Consider the following 19,468-nt stretch of genomic DNA (forward strand, 5'->3'; position numbering starts at 1 on the left):
AAGATCACCAACGTTGAAGATCCACTATTTTCTCAGAGTTATCTTGGGTAGATCCCACCATAATCAGTTAAGAATATAGAGTTCATTCTGCTTTTTTCTGACATAAAGCTATATTCTATAACAAACTGCCAACAGAAATAAGACTTGCCTTTACCAGCAAAAACATACATTTTCATTCACACCTTTTAGAGTTTGTTTTTTTTTAATACAAATTTTGTAATTTTAAGTGTTTCCATTTTCTGTAAGCTGTCCAGAGCCATTCAACAGTGGATGATTTAATGATATAAGAAGGAAGGAAAGGAAGGAAGAAATAATTAGTGAAAGAAGCTGAGAAGAACAACCTTAAAGTAAAAAGTATAGGCGATTGATTAACGATGACTATGTGCCATCAAGTCATTTTCGATTCCTAATGACCTCATAGATAGATTTTCTCCAAGGTGATCTATCCCTAACCTGTTCTTTCAAGTCTCCCAATTGTGCACTCATTGCCACTGTAACTGAGTCCATCCACCTTGCTGCTGGTTGTCCTCTTCTTCTCTTTTCTTCCACCTTTCCCAGCATTAGAGCTTTTTCCAGAGAGCTGGGTCTTTGCACAATGTGTCCAAAGTAGGATAATTTGAGCCTGGTCATTTGTGCCTCGAATGAGAACTCTGGACTGATTTGTTCAATGATCCACCGGTTTGTTTTCTTGATTGTCCACATTATTCTCAGGAGTCTTCTCCAACACCAAAGTTCAAAAGCATCTTCCTATCCTGCTTCTTCAAAGTCCAACTTTTGCTTCCATAGAGTAACACAGAGAATACCATAGCTTGTATGATTCTGATCTTTGTGAGTATAGAGACATTACAGCATTTGAATATCTTTTCCAAGGCCTTCATGGCTACTCTACCAAGTGCTAGTCTGTGGCTAGTATTTTTTGACTGCTTTTCCTTTACTGTTGATGATTGATCCTAAAAGGCAGAAGATATCTACCACTTTGATATCTTCAATGTCAATTCTGACTTTGACTAGAGTGCTGATCTAACCTTATCTTCTAGATCTAGAGGTTATTGTAAGTAAGGAATATCTTCTAAGGTATCTTGGATGTTGACATCTCTACTGTACAGTGTTTCAGTATACTCTTTCCATCTTCCTTTAATCTCCTCTGAATCAGTTACTATGTATCTGTTGGCATCCTTTAGAATACCAATTCAAGGTTGAAACCTCCTTCAGCATTCAGAGATCTTTTGGAAGACTTTCCTTGTTTTTCTATGTCTGTTTCCATCTTCACTGTCTTTACAGATGTTGTTGTAATACTGCTTCTTCTCTCTTCTAGCAGCTCTTTGGAGCTCTAAGTTCTTTTCTGAGATTTTTGTCTTTCTTGGTTTGGCTTCTCTTTTCTTTTTGGCAATTTCCATGGTTTGTTCTGACATCCAGTTTGCTTTTTTCTCTTTCTTCATTTTTGGCAGTCTCTTTTCACTTTCATCCTTAATAACTACTTTAAGTTCATTCCATAATTCCTTTGATTCTCTATCAATGAGGACTGGGACTTCAAAGCGATTTCTGTTGTTCTCCTTGAAAATGGTGGGTATATGTTCAAGATCATATTGTGGAAACTGACTGGCTTTCTTCTTCTTTAGCTTAACTTGAAGCTTGCACATAAGCAGTTTGTGATCTGTTTCATAGCACCTGGCCATGTCTTTATTGCTATAATTGAGCTCCTCCACCTCCTCTTAGCAATAATATAGTCAACCAGATTTCTATATATTCCATTTGGTGATATCCATGTATAGAAGAATTGTTTGAAGATGGTTGATTATTTGAAGACAGTGTTAGCTAAGAAGAAAATATTGAAGTGGCAGAAATTGATGAGTCGGTCTCCTGCTCCATTTCAGTTTCCTAAGCTATACAATCCAACTACATTTTCCTCTTTCATGTATCCAATTTTGGCATTCCAGTCTCCAATCACAAGCAGCACGTCTTGTTTCCATGGAAAGGGAAGGGAAGGGAAGGGAAGGGAAGGGAAGGGAAGGGAAGGGAAGGGAAGGGAAGGGAAGGGAAGGGAAGGGAAGAGAGAAGAGAAGAGAAGAGAAGAGAAGAGAAGAGAAGAGAAGAGAAGAGAAGAGAAGAGAAGAGAAGAGAAGAGAAGAGAAGAGAAGAGAAACTGCTTTAGGCATGGGAGTCAGGAGGTGGTTGACTCCAACTGAAGGAACTGAAGACCTGTCTGAGTATACAAGGCAACTGGTCTATCTGAGCATGTAATGCAATGAAAAGCTTCAAGACAACTGTGCAGAAAGGAACTGAAGAGTAGAAAGAAGGCAGACAATGGATCCCAAAGAGAGGATGAAGAACTAAATACATGCTAGACTATACACTTTGATATGTGAAATAAAGAATCTGTCTATCTTAAATCCCATAACTTATTGAGTGTCCAAACTAAAGGGCAATTATACACTTCAAACAATGGAACATTGACAGTGGGGACTTGGAACCAGAGCTGGGGCATCTTCAGTGGGTGGGTGCAAAAACATCAAAATGGTGGGTGGGCCAAGAACATCAAAATGGTGGGTGCAACCAGGCAATCAAAGCCCCACTCCTTTTTGATCTGCATTGCCCATGTATATAAAGTAGCAGGGCTTCGATCACTCAGACACACCAACTATTTTGATATCATTGACCCCTTCTCCCACAAGGACACCTCTGACCTGGACACCTAGCAGATTACCTTCACTGTTGTAGACTTGTTCAATCCCTGAGATGAGAATCCCTAAGAAGAGGCCCTGCATGTGTTGAAAAGTGCAGGGAGTTCTTCCTTATGATGCTGTCTTAAAGAAAATCTCATGGTGATTCCTGATCAAAGTGGTGACTTTGCCCTAAATTGTCTTCCTGGTTCCATTTTATCAGAAAGCCTAGTGTTTTCATATGGGAAGACATTAACTTTTTAGATAAAATTGCATTACAGGACATATTGGAACTTGAATTCCCGAAAGTTAACCATGAGCAGTGAGATCCTTGGCCCTACTCCTAATTGATGCAAGATTCATGCCTGTACAGTCTTTCTTAGAAGGACAGGACAACATGGAGAGAAGCATGGATGATGCTAGAAATGTATAAATTATACCTTTATGAAAATGATTAGGGCTGAGCTTCCCAGCAACTACAGCAAGTACAAAAGTTACTAGCTGTGTATGTTCAGAAAAAAGTAGGTGGCATCCAATTCTAAAGGGAATTAAAGTACCTAAAGAAGTGGACATCACTCAGTCACTGGGGTTCAGCAGTATCATTCAGTGTAACAACTGGTGCAGACACAGCTGTGATGAACTTGTTTGCTTCAATACTTCTTGCACTTTCCTAAAGTAATTATTATAATTATGGAAATCACCAGTGTTAACCGTATTGTCTGGGCAGAGTTCTGGTGGCCTTGCAGAAGCCTGGAGGATTTTGGAGAGAAGGAGCAGAAATGTCAATATAAACTAAACAGGACCATGGAGAACTGCAATTAGGGACTACGTATAGCAGGAGTCTGCCATGAACTCATGACAGTTTGTCCTGCTGATATTGTAGTGATGCTTAAGATAGCTCTCCTTGAATACCTTTCAGTGCCTGTTTTCATACTCTTTATTTCCCACTTTAATACATCTCTTAGCAAACCAGGCCAGCTTGTTTAATAAACTGGGCTGATCTAGTAAACAGACATGGGAAAGACTGCATCTTAGGTGAGGCTTGAGCGTTAGAAATGGAGAGGTTTGTAGTGTTGGCAATCCTGCTGCTGCTGCTTCCTAACACGGTGGGCAAAGCAGGTTCCATTCAATGCACCAAAAGTGAACCTCAGCGTGTCCTGCATGAGTGGTACAAGCCAGGTGACATCTTTATTGGTGGAGTTACATCTCACATCATTCTTGTTTTATCTCAGTTAAGTTTTACAGAACTTCCTTCTCAAGAGTGGTTATACGCTCCAATGTAAGAAAACCATTTTCTCCCCTCCTCACAAAATCTATCCTTCTGCATTGATGGCTGGAGGCTTTCCCATTTGTTTGTTTGTTGTTGATTTATATCCTGCATCGTTCTGTACATCTCAAGGTGTTATACATCATACTCAGGACTGCATTGCTTTGGAATCCCAAAGTATCAGAGAAAAATACTTGATATTGCCAGACATTCACTCAATAGCTAAATTAAAATAATACGACATAGGCCAACTATTCTGACTTTGGTCTCTGTGCCCCCTTCCTTCTCCTATCAATGCTTTCAAAAAACTCCAGGATCACTACATGGCAAAAAGAATTTTCTCTGCCTAGAGTCGACTAGTGGACATCTAAATTCATGCATCCTAGTTCTTATATGCCTATTCACTCCTAAGCCATCCAGATTTATCTCTGCCAGTTCTTGTCGTTTCCTGAAAGAAGAATTCACACAAGGCAGTTCATCTACTGCAACATTATGGGGTTCAAAAAAAAGGAATGGGTAATCAGCAATCCCTCTAAACATTCATTCCTTTGGGGGAGGACACGTATTTTATTTTTTTCCCCTCTAATAGCAGGCATACCCTAAAAAATTTCTATTGGTCCAAAAGATTCTCCAGAAATCAGATGGTAAAATAGCTTAAAAGAGACATCTAGTCCTAACATATTAAAAGGGAAAAGTAGTTAAGGAATCAGTCTTGGATAGCATCAACAGAAATATATTTTGACTGTATGGTATCTGTGAAAAGGTTTTTTGTTGTTGTTTCTATACCAGGCATCTGAAATGATACTATACAATGCTTTTGTACAGATGCTGTCTTGAAATGTCATCTGGAATACTGCATTCCAATCTGGATGATTTCTGGGCTTAAAGTAATGCTCTAAAACTGGAAAAGAGTAGAAAGGGGCAACCAAAAGAATGGTAACATAGCAACATCTGGATCTGTCCAGCATCTAATCTCTACTGAGGCAGAGGTTCTGTTGTCCTAATTTCTTTCTGGTTGGCATCTTGGAGAATTTTCTGACCCAGGGCTGAATCAGAAATGACTTGGAGAGAGATTCACATGAACCTTCTACAGCTGTCTAGCACATTACTACCATTTTGAAGAAAGCATGAGTAGAAGTGAGGATGGATGACTTATATCTGACATAGTTCTTTGCAAAGTGTGTACCATAAAAATACAATTTGCAAAAGGCTACATTCATGTAAAAAATAAAATGAGTGAAATTAGAACAGCATCAAGATAGTACTGCCTAATGCTGAACAAACATTAAATCTGAGGGGCAAGCAGAAATTATCAGATGAATGAAAGTTCACAGATCCAATTGTTTCAGATCTATGAAAAAAATACCTATGTTCTGTTAATTAACTTCACAATCAGGATCACTAAAAGTTTACGTCAGAAATGTAAAGACATACATTTGCATTGAGATTTAGTTATGCTTGGAATGGGCCCATTGGAATTATGGCAGGACTAATTTCAATTCCATTAATTTAATTTTTTTCAAAACAATTAAGTCTGAATTCAACTCTAAGAGAAGTAAATGAATAAAGTGTATCCTATCAGATTCTTCTTGCATTAAATGTAGTTCCATACATGGGGCTTGGATTGGATGAAGTTAGTTCAACATAATTCCTATTTAAATCCTCAATTGCTCTAGCTCAAGGGTATGCATTATAAATCTGATTTGGCTGCTGCAGGAGCACTTTCTTATTTAATAAGCATAGTGCATGTACACAATGACTTGGGTGGCAGCTATCACCTGTTTTGTTGTTTCCAAAGGGGGTTAGACAAGATCTATTCTTTAGATTCTGCTCACACATGAGCCTCATGCAGCTAAACCATTTAGAGCCTAAATAAACCAGTTCTGTCATAATATTATCTATCTATCTATCTATCTATCTATCTATCTATCTATCTATCTATCTATCTATCTATCATATGCATATGCTTTAGTTGTCTGAATTCAAACATTCAAGCTCTTTCTTTGCAGATTGATCACAAAATTCATCCAGCATATCCTAGCCTTGGCCTTCGCTATTGATGAGATCAATGAAAATCCCAAGATCTTGCCCAATGTTACTCTTGGCTTCCACATCCATGACAGCTACTTTGATTCCAAGGCAACCTACGGTGCCACTTTGGACCTGCTCTTCAGATCACATCAGTTTCTTCCCAACTACAAGTGTGGAAGCCAAGCAAAGTTCATAGGTGTTATTGGTGGACTTAGTGCTGATACTTCCACATGTATGGCAGAAATCTTAGGCCTTTACAAGGTTCCCCAGGTAAGACCTATAGATGGACACCATGATGTTTCCCGTAATCTGACACTTAATTCCTTCTTTTTATTTCCTCCTGATAGCAAGTTGACCATTAAAAATCTGAGGGAGGCATAATTTAAGAAAAAGGATTGGAAATATCAGGAACTTCAACAAGTATACCATGGATCCTGGAATGTGTGTCTTTTTGTGCGGGTTCATTCCTTTTGCAGAAATACTCAGTAACTGAGAAATTCTGCCTTAATTACAACCAGTTAAGACAGAGTATTTTTATAAAAGGATGCATCATTGGTATAGGTCACCAGATAAATTATCTAGAATATATAAAGGCAGTTCAAATTTATGTTGGAGATGTGAACAATAAAAAGGGACATTTTATCATGTTTGGTGGACATGTAAAAAAGCTAGAAACTTCTGGATTCAAATACCCATACTGATTCCGAGGATTTTAAAGATTAATATACAATTGAGATCAGAGGTTTTTCCTTTGAGATTGTGGATGAAGAAATGGAAAAAAAGTTATGGAACTTTGTTTTTCTACATGATAACTGCAGCAAGATTGTTGTATGCACAAAGATGGAAAGATTCAGCGCTACCCACAATAGAGGAATGGTTGGTGAAGGTGACAGAACTTGCTGAAATGGCCAAATCGACTTGTTAGATTAAAGAGAAGACAATATCTACATTTATTGCTGACTGGAAACCCCTTATAGATTTTTTGCATAAAAGAAAAGAAAATGAACTTATCAATTTGAGGATTAGGCAGGATAGATTATGAAAAGAAGAGGCTTATATTGTAACCATAGAGTAAGAGGTAAATTTATAATTGTCCTTATAACTGCTGTAAAGAAGATCGGAAGCTACTTCTTTGTAACTTTTTTCTTGTTTTTTATTTTCTGCTGCTTCCCCCCCCCTTCTTGCACTTCTAGCTTTCTGTTTTATTTATTTCTTTTTCTTTTCTTTTTCTTATTTTATATTAGTTTGTATTCGTTTTTATCTTCCTTTTTAAAAAAATCTTTCATAAAAATTAAAGGTTGATGTCTTCAGTCTTCAACCTTCAGGATAAAGTCTTTGACAATTATAAACTGTAATTTACCACACTGGTCCAGTGTAGGTTGGTAGATAATTGCTCTGCAACCTTCCAGATTAGGACTGTGAGAGGCTGACTGACCCAAGTCACCCATCCACCTTCCATACCTAAGGGAGAACTAGTATCTGAGTCTCCCTGCTCCTAGTCCAGCACCATTGGAAAGAGGATGAGAAATAACAGGAAAAGGAATTCTCAAATTTATGCAGAAATCTATGTAACCTTTATAACTTCTTAAATAGCCGAATATCAGATAGCCCTTTGATCCAAATTCAGCAATGAAGTAAACACTATATAAACATAAAAGATCAGGCCACAAAAAAGAGATTTCTCCATGAAATAACTCATTCACATATGTAGTAGAACAATTGTCTTTGGACTTCATTGTAATCTGATGTTCAATCTTCTGTTCAATTCCAGCTAAACTGTTTCATTATGAAATTGTGGATCAACACAGTGTGTCTTGGATATATGTGTTTATATATAATGCCTGATTCAAGATACTAAATTAGTGGCATCTCTTGAAATGGACTGTGATCCATTCAAGCGCATACCTACATGCATTCATACAATCTGTATCTGTATCTGTATCTGTATCTGTATCTGTATCTGTATCTGTATCTGTATCTGTATCTGTATCTGTATCGAAAGATAGATAGATAGATAGATAGATAGATAGATAGATAGATAGATAGATAGATAGATAGATAAATGATGCCACCTGCCATGTTGTTATTTTTCCATTCCATTCCTCTTTGAAACATTTGTCTTTTTTCCATAGCTTTCTTATGGTTCATTTCAACCATCAGTGAATGATGAAACTCAGTTCCCTTCCTTTTATCGCATGGTTCCAAATGAATCCCTTCAACTCTGGGGCATAGTCCAGTTACTTCTGTATTTCACATGGAAATGGGTTGGCCTCGTGAGTATTGATGACAGAAGTGGAGACCATTTCCTGGAGGTTTTGCAGCCGATGCTTTCCAAGGAGGGAATATGTTCAGCCTTCACAAAAAGAATTCCAAAAACTCATCCAATGTGCACCATACATGAAATTCTTGAAAAAATTCCTGATAATATCTCAATTTTCCAAAACAGCAAAGCCAATGCAGTGATTGTATATGGAGAAAGTGTAACCTTGTTGTGGTTGGCAGATCTTTTATGGTGGAATGACAGTGGGATGTTCATACCTGCTTCAGACCGTAACTTCAACAATTCTTCAGGAAAGGTGTGGATTACAACAGCCCAAATGGATTTTGTATTCAATCGTTTTCAAACACATTTCAGTGTACAGATCTTCCATGGCACCCTTTCCTTCTCAATTCACTCAAGGAAACTTTTAGCTTTTGAAGAATTTCTTCAGAAAGTAAAGCCTTCTTTGGAAAATGAAGACAGTTTCGTCAACAATTTTTGGGAAAATGTTTTTGATTGTTCAATTGCAAACTCAACCACAGAACGTCTGTGTACTGGAGAAGAGATGCTGCAGAATCTTCCTACACCTTTCTTTGAGATGAGCACAACCGGCCACAGCTACAGCATCTACAATGCAATCTATGCCATGGCACATGCCTTAGATACGATGTACTCATCCAACCACAGAGCTATGGCAATGCCAATATCTCTAGATATTGAACCCTGGCAGGTAACAATTCCTTCCTAACCTTACTGCTATGAGGTGCAGGGTTTATTATGCCACTTCACAGAAGTGTAAAAATGTCCTTTGTAGGCATTTTATAATTGTCTATTTTTTTTTTTCCCCAAGCTCCATTCATTTCTTCAAAAAATCTCTTTCAACAACAGTGCTGGAGATGAAGTGACTTTGAATGAACATGGAGAAGTTATACATGGATTTGATCTTATCAACTTGATCACTTTTCCAAATGACTCCTACACCAGAGTGAAAGTGGGAAGATTGGATCCTAAAACACTTCTGGAGAAAGAATTAATGGTGACTGAGGAAAGAATCCAGTGGCATGGAGATTTCACTCAGGTAGGAAACAAGATCGCAGTGCTGAAATAACAGCCATCCATTGAACTAGGTGGTAGCAGGTTTCAGATTAACAAAAGAAGAAAAGCAGGTTTCAAAACACTGTAAGAACTAGTGGCCACATGTAATGTAAGAAATACATTACATTACATGTGGACACGAGTGTATTTTAAGGAGTACAGGTAATCCTCGACTTACAAACACAATTGGGAGTGGAACTTCTGTTGCTAAGCAATGCAGTCATCAAGTGAGTCACCCCCAATTTTATGACCTTTTTGCTGCAGCCATTAAGTGAATCATGCAGTCTTTAAGCGAATACAGATTCTCCCATTGACTTTACTTGTCGGAAGCCTCCAGGGAAGGTCACAATGGTGACTAAGTGACTCCGGGACACTGCAACCCCTGTAAATACATGCCAATTGCCAAGTACCTGAATTTTGATCATGTACTGCTGCAACACTTGTAAGTGCGAGGACTGATAAGTCACTTTTTTCAGTGCTGTTGTAACTTCAAACAGTCATTAAATGAATAGTTGTAAGTCAAGGACTGCCTGTAAATTATTAGTCAGTAAGTGTCAGGCCCAGTCCAAGAACAACGATGAGACGGTCCAGTCCAGTCCAGTTCCTTTATTAGCTTACACCCTAAAGACAGAATCTTGCCAGACTAAATCTATGCTAAGGCAACTAGTGGATATACCCCGTGAGACTCTAGGGAGGGGCTAGCCTAAGCCTCTTCTTCCTCTTCTCACGGTCTTGCTGTGGGCTGAGAAAGCTCTTGCCTTGTACTCCCTCCCTCCTGATAGCCTTGATCTTCCATTCCAGTATCCTCCTTGCACATGCCTTCCATTACAGTAAGTGGATTTTTGGGGAGTTAGAGGGATAATGAAGCAAGAAAGTAGAGTGCAAAACCCTGCACATTCTTAGAGCCAAGAACATCCAGTTTTGTGTGAAATCTCTTCATTCCATTATTCTGAACAGTTGAGAGATGAAAATCAAAATGGACATTTTCTCCATCCTAATGTTTTTGGACAGGTACCCCCTACTTCTCTGTGCAATGATCCCTGCCAGCCTGGTTTTCAGAAGATCAAGAAGGAGACTGAGCCATTCTGCTGCTATGATTGTCTTCAGTGTGAAGAAGGAAAGATTTCCAATCTGATGGGTAGGTCTGTCCCATTTTTAAGACTACCAGAAGTGAGAACTAATGAAGTTTTACTTCAGACATTGCTTGACTGCCTCTTCCTCATTGTATTCATTGTGGAAACAGAAGAGTCACTAACTCTTACTTTCAGAATTACTATTTGTCAGTTCAGAATCATCAGCATGAGAAAAAGCATGACGATGAATTAAGGGTAAAAATCTTTGAGAAACATATGATTAAGTAAGCGCTTTTTTAAGGGCCGCTTCCGGGGGAGCGGGGGAATATAAAACTCTGACCATGTGACAGATGGAGGTGACTTTCTTTCCATCACCACCTTCTGACTCTTACATGAAGGCAGAAACCTTCTTCTTTTCTAGTGTCTGATAGAACTAACTACCAAACTATCTCAGGGCTCTCAACTGCAAAAAGATCCATGACTTAGTACTGTGACTCTTCACCTCTTCCTTTTACAGATATGGATGACTGCATCAAATGCCCAGAAGATCACTATCCAAATGATGGAGAAAATGGGTGCATTCCTAAAGTTATACATTTTCTCTCCTATAAAGAACCTTTGGGGATCACGTTGGCTTCCTTTGCTATCACCCTTTCATTGACTACGTCATTTGTGCTAGGAGTTTTTATTAAGCACCAGCATACACCCATCGTCAAAGCCAACAACCAGAGTCTCAGCTACAGTCTGCTTACATCTCTCATTCTCTCCTTCCTTTGTGCATTCTTCTTCTTTGACCGGCCCATAGAGATGACTTGTCTTCTTCGACAAACATCCTTTGGTATCATCTTCTCAGTGGCAATTTCATGTATATTAGCAAAAACCATCACGGTGATCCTGGCTTTCTTGGCCATCCAGCCACATTCCAAAATGAGTAAGTGGGTGGGAAGAAGATTGCCAATTTTTATTGTTCTTTCCTGTTCCCTTGTTCAAGCAGGCATTTTGGCCTTCTGGCTAGGATCCTCACCACCATTCCCAGATGTTGACATGCACACATTAGAGAGAGAGATAGTCCTAGTGTGTAATGAAGGTTCAACTAAAATGTTCTATTGTGTTCTAGGTTATATGGGCTTCCTTTCCATTGTATCTTTCTTTGTGGCCTTTTTAGCCAAAAATTTACCTGACAGTTTCAATGAAGCCAGGTTCATCACCTTTAGCATGTTGGTCTTCTGCAGTGTCTGGCTGTCCTTTGTTCCAACCTACATGAGTACCAAAGGAAAATACATGGTAATTGTGGAGATCTTCTCTATCTTGACCTCCAGCACTGGCTTGCTAAGCTGTATCTTTTTCCCCAAATGCTATGTGATTTTACTGAGACCTGATCTGAATAGAAGGGAGCATCTGATAAAGAAAAAGAAATAAATGGTTTGGTATAAGAGAATTAGAATTTCCTCCCTGTCAGATGAAGACTGAGCATCTTGGGGTGGAACCGCAGAATAAACATTTTCTACTTTCTGTCATTTTGAGTTTCAAAATTTCAAACCCTGGGAAATTTTGAATAGAAATACATGGTGCAGAAATTGAATGCAGAGGAGCATATTTTGGGTACAGTTGTAATAAGTTAAATGAATGCTAAGATATTTATACCAAACTATGTTTTTAGGGTCACTCTCCATTCAGTACAAAAGTGTGCATCAGGAAACATTGCATGCAAAAGCAATAGCAGATCTTCTTATTGTTTTATTATCTGTATTTATTATCCAAATTTCACTTTCTATAACAACCCTCAGGATATGCCTTTTAATATCCCATTTTCCTTCTTGTTACTTTTTATTTGTGAGCCCTTTTGTAAAGAATAAATCTATCTGACCTGTTAAAATGCTGACCTATTTTCTCTTCCATCCTTCAAACAGGAAGTCACTGGTAGAAAGTTGGAAAACTAAGAGCAAAAAAAAAAGGAGATAATCGGCTAAGAGATTCTGTGTACAGTCGTGTGAAAAAGGAAGTACACCCCCTTTGAGTTCTATGGTTTTACATATATGGACATAATAAAAATCATCTGGTACTTAGTAGTTGTCAAAAATAGCTAAATACAACCTCAGATAAACAACAACACATGACATATTACACCATGTCCTCATTTCTTTTACAAAAAGAAAGCCAAAATGGAGAAGCCATGTGTGAAAAACTAAGTACACCTTATGATTCAATAGCTTGTAGAACCACCTTTAGCAGCAATAACTTGAAGTAATCATTTTCTGTATGACTTTATCAGTCTCTCACAACATTGTGGAGGAATTTTGGCCCACTTTTCTTTACAACATTGCTTCAGTTCATTGAAGTTTGCAGGCATTTGTTTATGCACAGCTCTCTTGAGGTCTCGCCACAGCATTTCAATTGGGTTGAGGTCTGGACTTTGACTGGGCCATTGCAACTCCTTGATTCTTTTCTTTTTCAGCCATTCTGTTGTAGATTTGCCGGTGTGCTTGGGATCATTGTCCTGTTGCATGACCCAATGCTGGCCAAGCTTTAGCTGTCAGACAGATGGCCTCACATTTGACTCTAGAATACTTTGGTATACAGAGGAGTTCATGGTCAACTCCATGACTGCAAGGTGCTCAGATCCTGTGGCTGCAAAACAAGCCCAAATCGTCACTCCTCCATCACCATGCTTGACAGTTGGTATGAGACATTTGTGCTGATATGTTGTGTTTGGTTTTCACCATACATGGCACTGTGCCTTATGACCAAACATCTCCACTTTGGTCTCATTTGTCCAAAGGACAGTGTTCCAGAAGTCTTGAGATTTGTTCAAATGCAGTTTTGCACACCTAAGCTATGCTGCCATGTTCTTTTTAGAGAGGAGAGGCTTTCTCCTGGCAACCCTTCCAAACAAATCATACTTGTTCAGTCTTTTTCTAATTGTACTGTCATGAACTTTAACATTTAACATGCTGACTGAGGCCTGTAGAGTCTGAGATGTAACTCTTGGATTTTTTGCAATTTCTCTGAGCATTGCACAGTCTGAGCTTGGGGTGAATTTGCTGGGATGTCCACTCTTGGGAAGAGTGGCAACTGTCTTGAATGCTTTCCACTTGTGAATCATCTTCCTCACTGTAGAATGATGGACTTTAAATTGTTTGGAAATGGCCTTATAACCCTTTGCAGATTGATGGGCAGCAACAATTGCTTCTCTAAGGTCATTGCTGATGTCTTGACTGTTTGGCATTGTATTACCCCACACCTCAATGCTCGAGAACAGCAAACTCCTAAAACTTCAGCTTTTGTAGAGGTAGTCACACTTGCTGATGATCAATTGATCAAGGGCATTTGATTAGCAGCACCTGACTGCTACTTAGCCTCTTCATACCTATGGAAGCAGTAAGGGTGTACTTAGTTTTTCACACATGGCTTCTCCATTTTGGCTTTCTTTTTGTAAAATAAATGATGACATGGAGTAATATGTCATGTGTTGTTGTTCATCTGAGGTTGTATTTGCCTACTTTTGAGAACTGCTAAGGACCAGATGATTTTCATTATGTCCTGATACGTAAAACCATAGAACTCAAAGAGAGTCTACTTTCTTTTTCACATGACTGTAGGTGGGGCATCTCCTTCACTCCACTTCTGTAACATTTTCTGCACCATATCCCACCCTTTTATCTTCTCCAACAAACATGTAAACCAGAGTCAGAATTCAGAGGTGACTCTACAGTGACTACATGATTGAGACTCTTACCTCATGGTCAGTGATCATAAGCTCATTGTCATCTTATGGATCTTACCGAGCAAGGAGCAGAACCCACAAGTATCCTGGGAAGAAAGAATGAGCTTTATGTATGACTGGGATGTACTGTGAATGGAGGGTGACTGAAAGCCACAATAAGTATTTCATAGTATGTCCCAATCACACAGAAAACTCATTCGTTTTTCCCAGGATGTTGAAAGCAAAGTTCTAAATAGACTCAGCTATCTGCACAATGTAATGAAGCCCCCAGTTTGATCTGAACCCCCCTTCCTTTATTTTTGTCCTGAGAGATTTTTACCCTGAAATCCCAATACTCCCCCCATTTTGGGCTTCTACAGGATAAGAAACCTTCACACATGGTTAGTACAGGGGAGTGATCTTACTCTCCCCTCCACACACACACACATCCATATATACATGCATACACACTTGTAAATGGGGTTCTTTGTTCACCTTTAATACCAATGTTGCCTATAGGGATAAAGTTCCATTTGGGGGAGACAGAACACCTAAGTGTCCTGTTGAAGGGTTGACAGATCTCATCAGTGTCAATCCCCTTGAATGCAGGAGAAAGGGGATGGCATTTTTTAAAGCAATCAGAACTGGAAAGAATTGCACATCTTTGAAAAAAATTATTTGACAACATTTCATTGCTGTTCTCAGCTCTTAAAATCTTGTCGCCCATGGAATGCTATTTTCCCACTGAATGTTATTTTCACCTTCATTATGTTGCCTTTCAATAACATCCAACCCTTTTCTCTAAGGCATTGTCTGTGAACTCATTTTTGAGGTCCAGGTTTACTCTGCAATGCCTAGTTTTCCAATACTCTAGTTAAAACTGAGTGGCATTCCTCAATCCCTGTCAAACTTCCATGCTTCATTTGAGATCATGTGAAACAGTAAAGAGGTTCAAGCAAAAACTGGTGAATGGTAATGTTGGCTAGGAAGTGGATTAGAAATGCTGGGCTCTGAGGCAGGTTGTGCTGAAATGCTAATAATGCTACAAGGTGTCAGTGTTGTACTAGAAATATAGACAGAGATATGCTATTTCTGTAGTGAATGGTCAAGCATTCCTCCACCCATTCACTAACTTCACTCACTTCAGCCATCTCAACGTTGATAACATGGAATCAACATCCCAAGAGATATTTCTGCTCCATGCTGCACTGGTCAAATTGTACCTGGGACACCATGTCCAGTTCTGGTCCTCACAACAGAAGAAGGATGTTGAAAAACTGGAAAGAGTGCCAAGATCCACAAAAACCTTGAAGGACTTGCAGGCTAAATCCTATGAAGTCCAGTTAAAGGAACTTGTTATGTTTAGCTTAAAGAAGAGAAGACTATGGGGAGACATGATATCAGTCTTCCGATACATGAAGGGATGTCACAGCTAAGAGGGAATAGATTTACTCTCCCTAGCACCTGAGGGTAAGACAAGAATCAATGGGTGGAAGCTTTATAGTGAGGGATCCAAACTTGAAGTAAGGAAGAATTTCCTGACTGTGAGAGCTATGAAGTAGTGGAACAGTCATTAGGGTTCCATCATTAGAAGTTTTCAAGCAAATGTTGGACAGCTATTTGCCCAAGGTGGTATGAGGGACTAGAAGACTTCCAAGTTCCTTTCCAACCCTATGATTCTATCGTCTTCATTTAAGCAAGCATGCAATGGCAGGAACTTAGGGGTAGGCAAGAAGATAAGTCCAAATTTGCCCAGGTGAGATTAAATAGAAGCATTTTAGCCATTTCCCACTCTAAAGGAAAAAAGCAGACAGTTTAGAAACACAAGTTTGGAAGAGGAAAAGGAGAGACCTCTGAGAAAAGAGCCCTAAAGAAGATACTGGAAGCAGAAGTTGAAAGTAGTTGGTCCTTATCATGTCTCCTGAGTCTCAAAACATAACCTTGGATGTTCTAAGAAAGCTGAAAGCAAGTTAAGGTAACATTGAATCAATGTTTTTAACTCCAGGAATTGTTGTTTCAGTAAATACAGGTAACCAAATTCAGTTAGAGCTCTTAACCAAGATATACTTTTTTTAATGTCTCTCATTCTTTAAATGCTTTAAGGCCTTTCAGATACTAGTATAGATACTAGATACTAGTAGTTATGCTAACTGGCTGCAGTTTCCTGTTCTCTGCCCTAGCATGAGGACTTGTATCACTCTTCTTTCTTGGAAGTCATGACTTCTGTGTTCTTAGGAAACCAGCACATGGTCTGCTCTCCAATCTTTCTTCTCCTTTGTACTTGTAACAGACTGTCTCTGATTTTAGCAACACTATAGGAGTAATTTCTGCAATAGCTGTGACTATCACAAGAGGTTATTTGGAGTGGAAGGGTGAGTTATGCATCTTCTTCTCTTCTTAGTTATAATGAAACTTAATTTACAACAGTACAAGTTGTTATACAGTTTTATTCCAAAGTATGTGGTGGGGTGGATGGGGGGGTTCTTTTAGCACATGCCTCATGCCTATGTTACAGGTAGTTCTCACTTAACAACCACAATTGGGACTGGAAACTCTGTTGCCAAGCAATGTAGTTGTTAAGTGAAACATCATGTGACTGTGCCAGACTTACAATGTCAGTTCCACTGCAGTCATTAAGTGAATCATCTGTGGTCGTTAACTGAGACATCACATGACCACAACTTATGATTTTACTGCCAGTTTCTCCATTGACTTTGCTTGTCAGAAGCCAGCTGTGAAGCTCACAAATGGCGATCATGTGACTGCAAGATGCTATGATGGTCGTACGTTTGATGACCAGTTGTAAAGTTACCTTTGTAACTTGGAATGGTCACTAAACAGGGCAGTCATTAACAGAGGACTATTTTATAGTCACAGAAAGGGGCATGATAAGTTTTAGTCCACTTTCATCATTCTTGTATTTCTGTGATTTGTGAGTGCAGGCTATTGGATTCCTCCCCATCCTACACATTGGAGGTAAGTGGGGGAGAGAGGATGGAAGCAAAATGCTATGCCAAGGCAGGAAAGCAGGTCAAAGTGTGTAAAACGCAGAGGATTCTTGAGGAAGAAGGGGATAGACTCCTTATTTTTTATTCTAGGGTCACACCCTTGATCATTACAATTTCCTGTGACCACATCCTTCCTATACGTCCTTGAGGCTCCCTTTCTACAAAGTTTCTAAGTAGGCATTTCCAAATTAAAGGGCTGTTGAAAGGTTCCTAACTGTTGTTAACTGTTGCTTTAAAGAGCTCACTCTGCATCTGGGTATGAGCCCAGTTTCCATAATCACATCACTAAAAGCCCAGAATCAACCTGTAGACCAGATTTACAAATCATGTTGACTGTCCCACCTGAGTATATATACCCTTTTTTTTTATTTACAAGAAGCAGAAAACTCTTGCTCTATTTTCCCACCTTAGTTTCTCCACAGGGACTGGACTGTCAATGGCACCTTATGCCAGCAAGATTGTTGACCTGTTTCTTGAAGATAATAGAGTCTATAAGCGAATACATTTGTCACAACCCAGGCTAAGAAAAGCTAGATGAAATGTTGCTGCCCAGAAGCCTCCCCCAATTATGTAATTATGCATAACTAGGGTGGACCTTCCTAAGTATTGCATACAGTCAGCACGATGCCTTTCTTCCTCATGAAACACTTGAAGCGTGCTCCAGCTCATTCTCCTGAAAGCTATTTTTGAAGAAATATTACAACTTACGAGCAGCGGCACTTCCCATGCATGACTGAAAACATGTTTGGAGGATGTAATTCCCTCAGTACTCATGGGACTGATTGGGAAACATGCATGTAATGTGTGAATTCTATTGCTGTTTGAATTATTTATTATCCACTTTCTGGATAATTCCTGTCTCTCCCCAATGTAGCTTATAAGCAACATGAACAAAAATACAATGAAAATCATTAGCACATCCTTCTTAAGGATTGGTGGCAATGTTTTCAACAAACTGGGGGTCCTCCTGGGCTCATGACTTCTAACTCAAAGAGCAGGTCTCAGCCATGGCTAGGAGGACCTTTGCACAAATCCAACTTGTGTGCCAATTGCATCTGTTCCTGGATCGAGAAGCACTGCTTGAGGTCAATCATACGTTAGTTACTTCCTGGTTGAATTACTGCAATGCAGTCTACATGGGGCTGCCCTTGAAAAACATTCAGAAGCTTCATTTGGTCCAGAATGCAGGACTGGGCACATTGAGGTTCCCCTGTGTGACACTGCGGTTACATTAGCTCCCATTTTGCTTTCAAGTGCAATTCAAGATGCTGGTCATCACCTTTAAAGTCCTGCATGACACAAGACTACCTGTCTCCAATGGTTTCTGCCTGTCCTACCAGTTTCAGCAGGGTGGGCAAACTCCAGATCCCTTCTATGAAACAGTGTTATCTAGCGGGACCAAGGAGAGACCCTAACTGTCATGACCCTCTGAAAGACCATGAAGACTTGGCTTTTCCCCCATGCATTAGGACCAAGATGCTAGTGGAGCCCAATTTGGGTGTTTCTGTGTTGTGAGTTAGATATGCAGTGTCCTAGTTATTGTATCATCATTAATTTTTTTTTTCATTTGGTGGAGAAGGATTGTATTATATTGTTTTCTTCTTGTCTTTTCTTCTTTTTAGCCACCCAGAGTTATTTATTTAAGGCCACATATATCCAGGATGCCTGAATCTCTGCTTTCTCCAAAGGATCAGGAATGGATTGCTTTAAAAATATAAATAAAAACTACATCAAAAATACAGGAACTAAGGAACAATGGCTCAAACACATGTATAGACCTTCGTCCCTAAAATAAGCACGTCAATAAATACAGACTTACCTGCAATGTTAGGGGCCAGCAGAACATAGATTTTCCAACACTTCCTACTTCTCCCAATATACAGCAGCTATTCTGTTGAATTTTTCTGACAGGTCTATTGAGCAGCAACTGACGAAAGTGGCTACCCTGGGGGTATGATTCCTACACCAAATGGACTCCTGGGTGGATCGTGTCCAGGGCTGTCCAGCCCACCCCAGCTACCCATCACAGAGCTGAACCAGGTGGACTTTGGCCTGATACCTGATATCCTGTGGTGCTCTAAATCAGCATCCATTATATACAACAGAAGTGTCATTTTTCTGCAACTTCTTTCTGTTAGTGAAGGGATATTAAATAAGGATAGGGGGAAAAAAGGATTGTTGATGTGGTGAGCAACACAAAATGCTTGCTGAGGCCTCTAGTTTGAGCTTTCTGTTTCTAGCAGCAAGATGCCACAGATCTGTGGCTGAGTTTCTGTGAAGCCTAGCATTTCTCCACAATGTGATTGTGCAAGTGTGGGCTTCCCTTGATAACTGTGTTGACTTCCCATTGAAGGCATTTTGATGGTCTGCT

The 19,468-nt window shown here is 39.4% G+C and overlaps 1 protein-coding gene across 1 annotated transcript; it reads left to right on the forward strand.

The window, feature by feature from the left end:
• The first annotated feature begins 8,153 nt into the window (after positions 1-8,153).
• LOC103060243 (vomeronasal type-2 receptor 26-like) lies at positions 8,154-11,805 on the forward strand. The gene is made up of 4 exons (XM_088144099.1): positions 8,154-8,948; positions 9,069-9,296; positions 10,325-10,451; positions 10,904-11,805. The coding sequence occupies exons 1-4, from the start codon at positions 8,154-8,156 to the stop codon at positions 11,803-11,805; spliced, it is 2,052 nt and encodes a 683-aa protein (XP_088000225.1).
• Positions 11,806-19,468: the final 7,663 nt, after the last annotated feature.

The sequence above is a fragment of the Python bivittatus genome, unplaced genomic scaffold, assembly GCF_059951505.1.
Source record: "Python bivittatus isolate LINGU-HERP-01145 unplaced genomic scaffold, Pbiv_v1 ctg000430_np1212, whole genome shotgun sequence".
NCBI classification, from domain to species: domain Eukaryota; kingdom Metazoa; phylum Chordata; class Lepidosauria; order Squamata; family Pythonidae; genus Python; species Python bivittatus.

Coding starts and splice junctions, on each gene's coding strand:
- LOC103060243 (XM_088144099.1), top strand. CDS start 8,154: ATGGTTCCAAATGAATCCCTTCAACTCTGGGGCATAGTCCAGTTACTT. Junction 9,297..10,324: donor GGCATGGAGATTTCACTCAG/GTAGGAAACAAG, acceptor GTTTTTGGACAG/GTACCCCCTACTTCTCTGTG. Junction 10,452..10,903: donor AAAGATTTCCAATCTGATGG/GTAGGTCTGTCC, acceptor TTCCTTTTACAG/ATATGGATGACTGCATCAAA.